At 42.5% G+C, this 16,012-nt stretch overlaps 1 protein-coding gene across 2 annotated transcripts in view; it reads right to left on the reverse strand.

The window, feature by feature from the left end:
* The window catches only part of slc6a2 (solute carrier family 6 member 2), a 145,557-nt gene that overhangs the window by 31,710 nt on the left and 97,835 nt on the right, over positions 1–16,012 (reverse strand). For both annotated transcript variants that reach the window (XM_078544243.1, XM_078544242.1), the window contains exons 7-8: positions 14,857–14,981; positions 9,402–9,514 (exon numbers count right to left, since the gene is read on the reverse strand). In XM_078544243.1, the coding sequence (XP_078400369.1) occupies positions 9,402–9,514; positions 14,857–14,981 (238 nt within the window). The remainder of the gene's footprint in view (positions 1–9,401; positions 9,515–14,856; positions 14,982–16,012) is intronic.

Below are 16,012 nucleotides of genomic sequence, written 5' to 3' on the forward strand. Positions count from 1 at the left end.
CAGGTGATTGAGTGGGCAAATTTATACTCTAAAATTACTACCTAATTTTGCATTTCCAAATACTTGTACTCATCATTTTTCTCTGTAACTAGCCTGCCAAATCTAGGATGGAGTCCTGACCAGGGCAAGAAAGAAAACCAGTCATGCATTGAAATAACATTGGAAGGGAGTGAGTATAAGGGGTTGCAACAAAAAATGTAACTTGCTGCAAGCTTGTATCTTTATATTTGCTCAGCTGAACCCTCTCATCCCACTATTTCTTTACAGATTGCTAGAGAATGTCAACAGCAAGAGCAATCATTTCAACAAATTCGTCTGCTACAGGGCGGGTGCAAGACTATTCAGTGCCCTCAGCGAACCTTCAGCCTTGTGCCACCCACCACCATCCCCCATCCCACAATTAACTTTCAAAAATGAATACAGTAAAATAACGGCAAACACTTACTCTTGTAGTCCCATTCTCACACAACTGCTAAAAATTGAGAAACTCATGGGTAGTTGTTATTCACGGCCTGCCCTCGCCCCGACCTCAGCCTCCCACTGTTCTGCAGCATCATATTCCTTCACTAGATTTGTTCACTCCCACAACTCTTGTGAGACCTCAACACCCACATCACTTGTGAGACCACCCAAGAGCTTTTTGACTGGTTGAAAATGTGGAACTACATCGGACTTAGGAGCAAGTTTAGGCCATTCAGACCCTTGAGCTTGCTTCACCATTTGATAAGATCATGGCTGATCTGGTTGTGGTCTCAACTCCACTTTCCCGTCTGCCCCCATAACCCTTGACTCCATTGTCAATCAAAAATCTATCTAACAGCCTTGAATATATTCAATGGCCCAGTCTACACTTTTTCTTCTGGGGAAGAGAATTCCACAGACTAACAACCCTCAGAGAAAAAAATTCCACCCATCTTGGTCTTAAAAGGGAGACCTCTTATTTTTAAATTGTGTCCCCAAGTTCTAGTCTCTCCCATGAGGGGAAACATTTTCCTAGTATGCACCCTATCAAACCCCCTCAGGATCTTATGGGCAGGATTTTCCTGTCGGCGAGCAGGAGGCAGGGCCCGCTCGCCGACGTGTAAAATGACGCGCGGTGGCTCCAGGTGGAACTCTCGACGTCACCCCGCTCCATTTAAATTTTCAGATAGGAGGGGGCTCAGCAGAATCAGCTATGTGCCCGCCAACCTGTCAATGGCCAATTGAGGCCATTGACTGAGTCACTGAAGCAATTAATGGACCTGCCCGTCCAACCTTAAGGTTGGCGGGCAGGCCAGGAGCCCAGGCGGGCTTCGGAAGAACCATGAAACCTCATCCACGGGCTGGATGAGGTTTCATGTAGGTTTTTAAAATTTTAATTAAAGTTTTATAAAAAGTTATGGACATGTCCCAAGTCATGTGACAGTGTCACGCAAGGGGACATGTCAGGGATTTTTTGTTTTTCTATTTTTAATATTTTTAATTGTATAACCAATCTCCCTGAGGCAGCATTTAGCCTCAGGGAGATGAGTGCACTCTTTTGTGCGCATGCGTGACAGAGCGCACTCTCGAGTTTAGGGATTCCCCCCGCCCGCACAGGGAGCGGATAGCGCCTCCGTGCGGACATCACGCTGGGCAGGCCTTAATTGGCCCGCCCATGTAAAATGGCAGCGCGCCCCCAATCGGGAGCGCCGATCAGAGGCTTCAACTCCCCCTCCCGACGGGGGGATAATCCTGCCCTATGTGTTTCAATAAGATCACCTCTCATTCTTATAAACTTCAACGGGTATAGGCCCAACCTGTTCAACCTTTCTTCATAAGATAAGCCCTTCATCTCAGGAATGAGTCGAGTGAACCTGCTTTGAACTGCTTCAAATACAATTGTATCTTTTTTTAAATAAGGAGGCCAAAACTGTACCTAGTAGTCCAGATGTGGTCTCACCAGGGCCCTGTACAACTGCAGTAAAACTCCCATACTTGTATATTCCATTCCTCTTACAATAAACACCAATGGCCAAGACTTTCCAGCCCCACCAGGGGCGAGGCGGCGCCCCAGCCAGAAGCCCATTGGCTTGCGGCGGGACCAGAAGAGTATGGTGGGGATGGGGCCGGACAATCCTGCCCTACATTCCATTTGCCTTCCTAAACACTTGCTGTACCTACATCCTAAATTTGTGTGATTCATGTACCAGAACACCCAGATCCCTCTGTACCACCAAATTCTGCAATCTGTCTCCATTTAAATAGTATACTGCTTTTCTATTCTTCTTGCCAAAATGGGCCAGTTCACATTTTCCCACATTATAACCCAATTTTTTTCTCACTCACTTAACCTATTTATATCCCTTTGTAGACTCTTTACCTCCTGCTGACAATTTACTTCCCTACATATCTTGGTGTCATCAGTAAATTTAGCTACCATATATTTGGTCCCTTCATCTAAGTCATTGATATAGATTGTAAATAGTTGAGGCCCCAGCACTTATCCCTGTGGCACTCTGCTCTTGCCAACCAGAAAATAACCCATTTATCCCTGCTGTCTGCTTCCTCTTAGCTAACAAAACCTCTATCCATGTTAATATATTACCCCTTACACCATGAGCTCTTATTTTGTGTGGTTACTTATCAAATTCCTCTTTGAAATCCAAGTACACCACATCTATAGGTTCCCTTTTATCCACTTTGCTTGTGACTTCCTCAAAGAGCTCCAGCAAATTATTGAAACATGGTTTCCCTTTCACAAAACCATGTTGACATGTCTGATCCCATTATGATTTTCTAAATATCCTGCTATAATCTCCTTTAATAATGGATTCTAACAATTTCCCTATGACAGATGTTAAGCTAACTGACCTATAGTTTCCTGCTTTCTGTCTCCCTCCTTTCTTGAATAAAGGTGTTACATTTACTATTTTCCAATCCATTGGGATCCTTCCAGAATCTAAGGAATTTTGGAAGATTATAACCAGTTGCTCTATTATCTCTGCAGCCACTTCTTTTAAGACCCTAGGATGCAGGCCATCAGGCCCTGGGGACTTGTCAGCTTTTAGGTCTAATAGTTTTCCCAATATCTTTTCCCTGGTGGTATTGATTGTTCTGAGTTCCTTCCTCCCTTTCACTTCTTGATTTTCAAGTATCTTAGGGGAATTTTCAAAGTCTTCTGCAATGAAGACAGACACAAAATATCTGTTCAATGCTTCAGCCATATCCTTGTTTTCCATTATTAATTCCCCAGCCTCATCCTCTAGAGGACCAAAACTTGCTTTAGTTACTCTTTTCCTTTTTAAATACTTGTAGAAACTCTCACTATCTATTTTATATTTCTAGCTAGCTTTCTCTCATGCTCTAATTTCTCCCTCTTTATTATTTTTAGTCATTCTCTGCTGATCTTAAAATCTGTCCAATCTTCTGATCAACTACTAATTTTTGCAGAATTGTACAGAGTTCCTTTCAATATGAAACTATCTACAACTGCCTTATTTAGCCACAGGTGATGCACCCTCCTCTTTCTCACTAGGATAAATCTTTGCTGAGAATTATTTAATATCTCCATAAAAGTCTGCCACTGCATCTCTGTTTTCTTATCTTTAAAACTAGTTTCCCAGTTCAATTTAGCCAACTCTGACTTCATTCCCTTATAATTACCTTTATTTAGATCTAAAACACTAGTCTTTTACCCACATTTCTCACCTTCAAACTGAATGAGAAATGCTATCATGTTATGATCGCTGTCACCTAGAGGCTCCTTCACTATGAGCTTATCGATTAATCCTGTCTCATTGCACATTACCAGGTCTAGAATGGTTGGTGCTAGAATGTACTGCTCTAAGAAATTGTCCTGAAACATTCTATAAACTCATGTTCCAGCTTACCTTTGCCAATCTGATTGGGCCAATCTACATGTAGATTAAAGTCACTCATGATTACTGCATTACTTTTCTTACACACCCCATTTATTTCGTCCTCTAAAGTAAATCTTTGGGCAGAATTTTGCCCTTGATGGGCAGGCAGGCCCCACCGGCTTGGCGGCAGGCAGGCAGCCGATCGCCGTCGCCGAAACGGGCCCCGCCGACATTTTAAGTGGGCAAGCCAATTAAGGCCTGCCCAGCGGGCCACCCGACAGGAAGCGCTATGTGGTTCCTGTGTGCAGGGGGGGGGGGGGGGGGAATTCCCCATCTGTCAGATTGCACTCTTTCGCGCATGCGCACGAAAGACTAAGTGCTGCCTCAGGGAGATCGCTGACAGTGTTTGTAACATTAAAAATAGAAAAATAAAAAAATGATTAACATGTCCTCCTGATATGACAATGTCACACGAGATGGGACATGTTAATAAATATCACATAAACTTTATTAAAGTTTTTTAAAACAGACATGAAACCTCATCCCGCCGGTGGATGAGGTTTCATGTTTGTTCAGAAGCCTGCTGGGGCTCCTGGCCTGCCCGCCAGCCTTAAGGTTGGACGGGCAGGGCCTTTAATTGGCTTAATTATCCTGTCAATGGCCTCAATTGGCCATTGACAGGTCAGCGGGCGGACAGCTGATCGCGCTGTCCTCCCGCCTTCCTGAATATTTAAATGGGGCGGGATGACGTCGGGGGTTGCCCCCGATGTCATTCCGCATCATTTTCACGTCAGCGAGTGGGCCCCGCCCCCAACTCGATGACAGAAAAATTCTGCCCTTTGTAACTCTTAGGTAACCCGCATGAGCGAGTGCGGAGCCAGGAAAGGGGGAGCTGTCATTGGTAGATCGGCAAGCACAAAGGGGAGGTTGTGATTTGTGGGTCAGTGAGCATGGAGAAGGGGAGGTTGTGATTAATGGATCAGTGAGCATGGAGGAGATGGGGTTTCTGTCATTGAAGGTTTAACGAGCTTGAGCGAGGTTGGGTGTGACTGGGAAAGAGCTGCTTCAGAAAATTCCAGGGTTCTGTGGAAACTTATGGCACCCGTGGAAAGTTGCTCATATAATTTTCAAACTCTATGTCATTTCCGTTCAGTTTTTTTGCACCCCCACCATCCCCCCATCCCCAAAATTTTGCTGCCCTAGGCGAACACTTAGTTTGATTATTAGTTTAGTGGCTGCCCTGAACTGTTGGTTACCAGCAATAGTGCAAACGTTTGCAGGTGAAAGACCTGTGGGTTTGTTTCTATTGTATTCATTTTTGTACTGGAGGCATTGCTGGCAAAGGCCAGCAATTAGTGCCCACCCCTGCCATTGAGAAGGTGCTGGTGGATCTTCTCCATGAACAGTTAGGGATGTAATCTGTAATCATGTGGCGAAGGTGCTTTCACAATGTTGTTAGGTGGGGAGTTCTAGGATTTTGAGTCTGCAACAGTGGCTGATCAAAAAACCTATTCTGTTTCTGTCAAAATCCCACATCTACCCTCTGTGGTGTTGTTTCCTTGCTTCAAAATGTGAAGATCCTTTTCAGCACTCCCATCTAATGGTGCTGGTTACTGCAGGGCTTAAGAGACATTTCCCTTAGTTCTAAACCTTTCAAACTTGAACTCAATAAAATGAGTAACTCTGTGGTGTGGAAAGTGACCTAGTTGCACCCACCCAATTTCAGGGATCTTTGTCCTGTGCCCGAAATGATATCTGACCTGCTATTGAATTGGGACATTTTGGAGGTGTCCTGGTGTGTGCCTCAAGCATGCATTAGATCCCTACACATGTAGATGGCCGTCTCTGCCAAATTGGACATCATTCAAGTCACATCTGCTCCACTGAGGATACCTCAGTGGTTGCAGTGTCTTAAGCAGTGAACGCCACCAAAAAGCTAGTTTGTCAAGCTTTCCTGTGGAGCAGAGGCACTCCACCAACAGTACTCACAATGGACCCATCCCTAACTGTCATTGCTGCTACACTTTCCCATATCTTTTAAAAATGTGCACGCTGCCTCTGTAGGTCCAACAGATGCCAGGAACGCATCCTAATAATACTAATGAGGCCCGAGGTCCAATTTTGGGCCAATCTCAGCCTTTCTGGTAGGAGGATGGCTTCCACGTCAGACTCAAAATGGACCAAAAGCAATTTACAACCCTTCATGTCCAACAAGTCACTGTGTTCTGGATACATGAACGAGGAAGTTACTTTTTAGTGTTGGATTTAATTGTTACCCATTAAATTTGGTATACAGTCTAAAACATCAAACGGATGATGTGGTGGGTAATCTTCTGAGTTTGGTATTGAATTACATGGTTGGAGCATTGAAGGGTCTGACCTAGGAATATTTGACACTGATACTGGGTGACAAGAATAGTTCCATTCCCTAAAACTGACATCTTTAGCCTAGATAAGCACTTAAAATATAAATTAGAAAAAAATATTTATTACTATGTTCATAGTTTTCCATTTGAATTTCAGCTGGAGTGGCAACAGAATTGCCAAAGAGCATTTCATGGGTTTAAGCAAGCAGAAGTGAATAACAAATTACTTTGGATCTTATTCCAATAACTCCACTAACACATAGGTATGACATTGGATGAATTTAGCTGTGATAGTTTTCAAAACTAAATCGGTTTTCATTCGAGACCTATGAGGAAAAAGGGAATAGATGGTTACGATGGTAGATTTAGATGAGAAAAGATGGGAGGATGCTCAAGTGGAGCATAAACACCAGCATGGATTGGCTGGGTTGAAGGACCTGTTTCTATAGATCTTATGTAAAACTATGTAAGAAAGAAGAAAATTCAGGGAAAACATAATCCAGGGTTCGAAAATCATGGCCAGAATTCGACATCCCACAGGCGGGCGCGTGGTCGACCTGAACGGATGTGAACTAGCACGAGAAAACGTCAGGTGAGTGTCCCAACTAGGAAGTTACTTTTTAGTGTCAGATTTAATTGTTACCCATTAAATTTGGTAATCAATCTAAAACATCACACGGATGATGTGGTGGGTAATCTGAGTTTGGTATTGAATTACGTGGTTGGAGCAATGAAGGGTGTGACCTAGGAATATTTGATCCTGATACAAGGTCGCGCATTTGCACAATATTTCACTCGGCGGGCGCGCGCGGCAGTTGGGAGCGTGCCCACCGGCAACTAAGTGGGCAATTACGCCCATTAACGATGCAATCAACAGCAATTTCACGTGGCTCATCCACATTTACGGTTGGCAGATAGGCCATTCTCCCAGGCGGCATTCGCATTTTTGCTCGAACCTTGATCCAGGGCGAGATGAAATCTCCGTGGGGAAATAAAATAAAAAGCGATATCTGGGGACTGGCGTTTTATGAGGTATGCTTTCAGGTGCTTGTTTGTGCTGAGTGGACATACTTTGCAGCTTTTTTGTTTGTGTTCTTTATTCTGTGGAGGTCTGCAGCTCCCTGGGGCAGCTGTCTGCCTTCAGGGAGCTCATTGGAAGCGCTCGCCAGCACCTGCAGTGACATTGGTGCCCGCCCCCACCCCAGCAGCACTGAGCACTTCAGCGCGTGCTTCACACTGGTTGGCCATTCATTTCCCGTCTGCTCCCGGGCCCGTCGATCGCACGCACCAGATGACCGAAAAATTCAGGCCCATGAGTGGAATGTATCATGCAAATATAAACAGACTATTTGACAAATTGCAACACTGACACAGAACTAAAAAGAAACCTGAGTATAAAATTTAACAAGCTTTAATCAAGATTCGAGATTAGAAGTGGTCAATACGTGAAGAAAACTTCACTTTCCTAGGTGTACTTCTGGGATCTTTGCTGCTTTCTCAGTTACTAAACTACATCTCAGTTCATAATTCTAATTAATCTCAACCTAAATTGATGTTGGTCATGCACTGAATTATTCCAGGTTCTAGTTAATCAGCTTCATGAATATCTCATTAAAATGATATGGAGTTATGGGGATATATAGGGGTTAAAGTGATTCAATAAAATATGAAATATATGATTGCTGGACTCTGGAGTAGTGTTGCCAAGGAAGGCAATTAGTCATGGATAATGAATGTAGCTACAATACATACCCAGTGAGGGAATTCCTTTCCTTTATCTTTTATGACAGAAAAACTTTGCATTTTTCTCTAGGAGATGAAATGGCATGGGCAAAGTCAATGGATAAAAGTGGATTTCACATGGTCCATGGCTGAAGTGTGTTTGAAGAAGGAGTTGTTATTGCTTCATTTAACTTATGTTTTATGACTATGACTGCAATATGTAAGCTCGCACATAAAGAGCTATCACTTTGTCAAGACACTTATCATGAAACCTTCAAGACATTAGAAGTCAGGGGAGTTTAAATTGAGCAAATGGTTTTTCTAGTTTACGCTCATGTCACTGCGATAGTTGGACAGTACGTATTACAGATTGGAAACCTGGTGTAAAATTCTCCTCTTAGGTTTTAATATCACTAAAAGTGAACACCATTAAAACCAACAGGAGTTGAAGTATATTGCTGCAGTTCACAGTCACCATCTTTCAGGAGTGTTATGAAGAAATTGTCATGAGATGCACATTTCTTTTGCATCCCAACATTTTGTCTCTAAATATTCAAGTTGTACTCAGTTGCTCTTAAGAGAAGTGTTGTACTTGAATGGAACATAAACATGAGCACAGACTAGTTGGGCTGAATGGCCTGTTTCTTGCCGTACATTCCAAGGTTTGGATTTAATGCTGGTGATGAGGTGCTTACCCAAAGGTTGGAGAATGGTTGGGAAAACTGCGTTGCTTCCATGGGGGAGGCACAAGCAAATTAAATGCCAGAAACTTAAATAGCCAGCCTCGGGCCTTCCCCAGGATTTAGAACTCCAGGCAACGGAAAACCCACCAGCCAATCAGTGGCCAGCAGCTCTCCATTGCTGGAAGCAGTTACTGATGCTGGTTGTGCTTCAGGGACTTCACCAGGGATTGTTGTTGGATCCCTGGACTCAAATAAATGAGGGCGGGATGGGGGTTGCAATTGAGGGTCATGGGAGTGGGGGGGAAGGGAGGGTTGTAGGCAAGGGAAGTGGGGTAGCACCCTCCCTTCCCCATTTCAGGGTCCCTCGATTGAGCACTGAGTGCCTAGCAATGAGGCACACCTTAGGTAGGCCGCTGGAAAACCCAATAGGGTTTGCTGGGCAGCCTTTGGGAGGCACAGGAAAGCTGTGTGACTCCCATTTAATCCCTGAGCCACCACTAAATTCTGGTGGGCTCAGGGATAATTGGTGTCAATTGGCTTATTAATGAGCCAAATTGAAATCCCACAGCAAGCGGACTAGTTTCTCATATCAACACCTTCCTACCTCTAGCTTAACCGTGGGAGGATTCTCCCACCACCCCACCCCACCCCATCGGGAGACTAATTCGTGACCTGTCCCACGATTAAGTGGGCACAGCCGCCATGTGTTCTGCCAAGATGGGCTGCACTAAATTCCACCCTATGTAATTCTATGAGCTACTAATGTTTAGGATAATGAAAAACTAAAGATAACATCGTGCTTTACTTACTGAGCTGTCAATCCCCAATGTCAGCAGCATTATGAAGAACATAATTGCCCAAAATGTTGACCCTGGAAGTGTTGAGATTGCTTCAGGGTAGATAACAAAGACTAAGCCTGGACCTGAAAACAGAATAGCACATGGTGAATTAGCTTTTAAAATTACACAGGTTACACAAATTTGTCATCTATAAAGAACAAAGTGCCACATAATTTTAAAATAGTTCTAGGATAATTCTTAAATAATAATTGTATTCTATGATTTTAGGATTTATGCAAATAATTCTAGGAATTATGCTTTATTAGCCTTGCCAGAAGTTCCTGTATATAAATACAGACAGTTTGAATGATTGAAGATAGCACTGCTCTCTGAATGACTAGTTTGGAACTAGGTAATCTGGTTTCTGAGTGGTTTCTGAGTGGGCTGTCTGGAAATTCCTAAAACAGAAACCTGACAGCAACTTACTGTGTTTCATAAATAGAAGTCCAGTTTTCTTTCCCCTCGTCCCCACTAATTGCCAAACAATAGCTATTAAGGTGACTAAGGTTTTCGATTAATTTTCATCAATCTCAAAACAAACATCAAAACTTGACCCAAGATTCCATCTTCTGCTTAGTCTTTATCCTGGTTGCTGTCCAGGTTTGGGCTTGCCAAAAGGTGGCAACACTGACTGAAGTTTGAAATGAGAAACTCTAGTAAGTTTTACGATAACAAAGAAAGTTAAGGGAAATTCTGAAGTACAATCTCAAAAGAAAAGAAAACCTGATTTTCTTTTTAAATTGCAAATTATTCCTAATGTCTTTCTTGAACAATTGTTCCAATTTCATATTTCTGTTGCCCACACCATTACCTCAGATGTCTCCCAAAGATCCATCCTTGGCCAACTCCTCTTTCTTATTGGCATGCTGCCCCTTGGCAATATCATCTGGGGACATGGGGTCAGCCTTCATATGTATGTTCATATCTACACAGACGACACCACTTCTCTTAGCCCTTCAGCTGCATTTGGGTTGTCATACTGCTTATCCAACATTCAGTTTTGGATGAGCTATAACTTCCTCCGGTTAAACATTGGGAACACTAAAGTCCTGGCCTTCAGCCTCCTAGCCACCGATTGCATCCCTTTCCCAGGCCACCATCTCATGCTGAACTAGATGGTTTGCAACCTCAGTGGTCTGTTCAACCCTGAACTGTATTTCCAACCCCATGTCTTCTCCAACACTGTTCCCTACTTCCACTTTTGTACTGGTTCTGTCCCTGCCTCAGCCCATTTGCTGCTAACTACGACTTTTGTTATATGCAGCCCCAATTTTTCCAATGCTTCCCTCTCCAGCTGCCCATCTTCCACCTTCCATGAACTTCAGCTTTTCCAAAACATTGCTGCCCATATCCTATCCTACAGCAATTCCATTCCTCTGACTCAGGTCTCTTTTGCACCCCACATCTTCCACTCCATTATTGATTTTGCCTTTAGCTGCCTTGACCCACGGTTTGGAGTTCTCTCCCGAAACTCCACCTTCTGACCATTTTTAAGATGCTCCTTAAGAACCTAGCTCTGACCAAGCTTTCAGCCAACCTTCTAAAATCTCCTTCTTTAGCTCGCCATTCATTTTTTTGATTACACCATTGTGATGTACCTTGGGGAATTTTTCTACATTAAAGGTCCTGTCTAAGTAGAAGCTGTCAGGGCAGTAACATGAATGGATAATATCTAATTTGCCTGCAGCATTTTTATAGAAGATTTTTTTTTCTCTATTTGTTCGTGGGAAGTGAGTGCCGCTGGCAAGGGCAGCATTTATTGCTAATCTCTAAATGCCTTTGAGAAGGTGGTGGTGAGCTGCCTTCTTGAACCGCTGCAGTCCATTTGTTTCTACTTTTCAAGCTAAAGTGTGATTTTACCTGAAAATAAAATTACAAGCTGGATATAGAGTTGATCAGAAGACAAGATTCTAAAATCGCTTATTTTGTCTGTACAAAGTTGGCCAATTCCCATAATTTAAAAATCCAAAAGGTGTTCCCCAGATGAAGGGATCAGCAATGATGAATGAGACATGAATACACATTCGACAAGTAGGGGGAGCCAAGGCAAAGCTTTATTTCACTGAATTTACATCTTTTCACTCAAGCTGTGAAAAATAACTGTCAACGTCAACTGTTATAATAGATCGTATTCAGTCAAAGTGACCTTATTTGCATAAAGGCTGGTGTGATCAAACGCTGAGAAGGTATTAATACCTAAAATGGAGGGGAGGATGGTTAATTTTATGGTCTGATGACTGGACCTGCCACTTTTGATGAACAGATTGCTCCCATTTACACAGTAAACCAATTACCAAAGGCTTGAGCTAACTTAATTATTTTGTTCCAGGAGCCTATTAAATGATATTTGATATGAGCACTTTTGGAGAAACTGATAAAGAATTTAAAATTATAAATATCTTATCAAAGCCCATATTGCATCACATTGGTTTATTCTAACATCAAGAGGTCTGAACATTTTATCTGGTCTTTTATCACTGTGAGGAGAGGGGGTCATTTTGTGAGCTAAGATTTCCACTATAGAATCGCACTAGACAAAAGCATGGGTCGCGGCACAGATGCTGTAGAGTCCTTGTCCTCCTCGCAACCAGGGGACCCAGTTAGCAAGTTCTACTTAGAAAGCATATGGCTGGATTTTCATCCTAGAGGTGAATAATGGGAGTTGGGAAATTTCCTGGCTCGGCACGCCCACATCAGGAGAAAGTTCCTGCAAAGGCGGGATTTTCATTCCAGGGGAGGGGCTAGTAGGGCAGATGCATGGATTTGCACCCACCACCCTGGAAACAGTGCAGACGCAGTCATAGGGGCTGCTGGGTGTGGAGGCCGACTGTTTAGAAGGCCCATCTCGGTGCCCTGGGACTTTGTCCCAGTTGTAATAAAAACAATAAAACAGAAAATAGTCCTCTATCCCTCACCCTTCACATCCTGCCAACACCCCCTCACCCACCACATACACTCCCCATGGCCCCTATGGGGTTGGCATGGATGGGGCCATGGGGAGTGTGTGTGGGGTTGGGATTGAGGGGGTGTGGAGGGAATTTCCAGTATTCACACACCCACCCATGGCACCTCAAATGCTCCATGCCAACCAATGACCCTTTACTCACCCCCATGGCCCCTCAGATCCCCATGCCAACCTATATCTTTTCACCCACCCCATGGCCCCTCATGCCCCCATACCAATATATGCCCTGTCACCCAACCCCCGTGGCCCCTCATACCCTCTCTATAAACCTATGTCACTCTACCCACTCACCATGGTCCCTTACACACACCCCCATGCAAATCTATGGAACTTCCATTCCCATTCACCCAGTGCACACATTCTACAGAACCAATTAACCCTATAGGAACAACGTCATGTCTGGAAAAAGCTTTCTAAAAAGTTACTAATTCATTACTTTCTTTAAAAACTGCTTAATTACAACCCTATAAAAGCAGAAACGGCAAGCACTTGACACCTCTTTATCCTGTGTAAATAAACATTGAGCTATTGAGAAATTGATCTAAGAGAAGAAGCTATCAATCAAGCAATGTTTTCCTTTGGACTCAGCTGTTTCAACAGACTAATGGATGTCTGGGCTCCCAGCCAATAATGCATAATGAGACTTGCCTATCCCTGCAATAGAGCCAGCCAGGTCAGGAGTGGGACGCAATCTGCACCAGCCCACACCCTTATCCCACCTTGACAAAAACTGGGGGCACCGGAAATGGAGCTGGGAACACAGATTTGGGCCCCGAGTGCCATTTTTAAAGGTCCTGGAGTCAGCAAGAAACCACGAACATCCAGCCCATGGCCTCAATGGAATTAAAATGGGGCATTTTTTCCATGGTGTTTATGCCATTTTCACCGGGTTTTTGCTGCTCTTCCAGTCCATTTACAGTAGACTTGGCACACAATAAGATTTTAGATTCAAAATTCCAGCATTCACAGCTTTCTTTTTACTCTCACCAGTGATTGATCCTTATTCAGCTGTGAACTCATCTGTGATTTGCAATGGAACTTCATTCCAAAACATCTATACACTACATTAAAAATATGATATCTGTGCACACCATTATCTACAAACCCTACTTCCATTTGTCATGATTTTTGGCCATACATTTGTGTCAAGTTTTCCTAGTTTAAATTCTTATACATCCCATTTTTCCTTCGACTTTCTTTTGTCACTTTCACTGCCACAATTTGTTGCTGAAGAAATCAGACCATTTAAAATACATTTTCAATCTTTTTTCCATCATTCCAGCTCAAAATAAAGTTTTAAGAAAAACTCAAGTAGAAAATATTTCTCAATACCATGACAAAATATATTTGTTATTCAAAATCATTTGGAAAAGGGCTGGAAGACAAATTTGAAAAGTACAATTGTGGTCGCAGTTATACTGACTGGGCGCAATTTTCACTCCATTTTCAGGTACAAGGTGGTAGCAAGTTGAAAATGGCACCACTTATCACTTCATCCCCAACCCATGTGGTTTTGAAGTGAGCTGGAAAAGAGGCAAGTTACACTCCCATCCGGAAGGTGGTGGAAGACAACTTACATTTGCAAATTGGGGCCCTACACCTTTTGCAGATTTTCAATTATGAATGGATGGAGCGTACATGAATCAAATACTGGGATGAAGCTCAAAGGCATTCGACTGCAAGTTATTCTTGACCTATGGTAAAAGGCATTTATAACAGTGTGCGCAGCTTTGGATATCGAGGTGGTAATTTAAAAATTATTAATTTCTATGATGTAGCAACAGAAGCACATCCCTACAGTACACATCTCCTATTCAGAAAATATCCAGGTAAGAGCAAGGAAATTTTGGGGAAGTAGATTTTCTTTTTCTTTGCAAGAAGAGTCATCCTTTCCACTCACATTTTGCAGTAAGCGTTGTGTAACTTTACAGGAGTAACAAATATGCACTTTTTATTCAAAGTGCTGCATTTTTATACAGTGTTCCCGAGAAACTAATGTTGACTTGGGACCCTGTCCCATTGGATTAAAATACTGACATAGACGTTTTTCCTAAAATCCACAGTTCATTAAGCATGTTAGCTGCTTTCTCTCATTTTTTTTTCACATGGTTTGATAAAGGTTGTATTATTTGAATACACATCATAAACTGTATTCTAACCTTTATCATCACTTAAAAAAATATCTATTCTGAGCCCCTGAGCAGCTTATGTATTTTCAGTGGCCTGTAGGCTGACAATAGGACATGTTGAAAATGTAATGAAAACAGAAAATATTGGTAAAACTCTGGCAACATCCGTGAAGAGAGAAATGGGGTTAAGGTTTTACATCGTGGCCTCTCACCAGAACTGGTTCTGCTGAGCATTTCCAGTATTTCCTGTTTTTATTTCAGATTTTCAGAATCTGCAGTATTTTGCTTTTGCGGCTGAAAATGTATATTGAAATCCATATAAAGTGCTCACCATCTGTTGCCACTTCTGAAATATCAACTCCATGCTTGAATGCCATATAGCCCAACACAGAGAAAATCGCAAATCCTGAGAAGAAGCTCGTTACACAGTTGATGGAGCTAGTGAGAATAGCATCGCTGGGCAACAAAAGAGAAATCACATTTTAATATGAAACTCCATAGAAACTTCTTGTTACAATTTTTCAGATATTTACCCCCTGAAAAATAAAATTACAGAAACTCAATTCTATTTAGTCTGAACGACCAAATGCTTTTTTTTCCCATAATCATGAAGCACAATGGCTAATAGATAACAAGAAAGCAGGGGCGTGTACTGTGCCAGTACACTGACAATATATTACAAATAGGTCTGGGCATACTCCTTTTGTCAATGTTTTCCACCGTCAACTTCTTTGTCTGCATTTATAATGCTCAAATACCTTGTGAACTTGTCAAAATTATAATTATCTCACCTGTCAGTGGTGGCACCACAGTCCCTTCACATAGGGTAAAGGCAGTTTCTATTATAAGTTTGCAAATAGTAATTTGTAATGGAAATATGAAAAAAAGAACAGAATGTGGAGTGATCCTTCAACCCCACTTCACCTGCACTTGGGGATCTGCATTTCAAATTAGCACTAAGTGTGTCAAACTGGAGATGTAGATCAGCCATCAATTAGAGAAACTGACTACTTTTTTCCCTTTCCATTGAAATCAACTGAAATGAAGATCAAGCAGTTTCTATGATGGGTGGCCAATTGCAATGCCAGTTTTAACCCCGAGTGCCCAGTTGAAAACCGAACCATGATCAGGACGTTACGTGTGCAATGTCAGGGGTCATCATCTGGGAAGATGTTAAATTTGCCAACTTATTTTATCATTGCCATCCTGTGAGACAAATCACACCCATAATACATGCTCCTACCAATATACAAAATCTTCATATGCTCCATAAGCTGTTGCTTCTCATACCTATGTGTACAGCATCACTAATACATTTGCTTCCATGTGGGAAAAGCCAAAGGGACTCCACTAGTATTCAAAATATATTAGCAATCTTATGTCAATGTGGACTTCCTGTCGATTATTTCCTCCACTATCAATTCCTATGCCCCTATCTATTACATATTAGGAGTGGAGAGTAGGTCATACATTCCATCTTAAAATGC

This window comes from Cetorhinus maximus, chromosome 6 (assembly GCF_964194155.1).
Source record: "Cetorhinus maximus chromosome 6, sCetMax3.hap1.1, whole genome shotgun sequence".
NCBI lineage: Eukaryota > Metazoa > Chordata > Chondrichthyes > Lamniformes > Cetorhinidae > Cetorhinus > Cetorhinus maximus.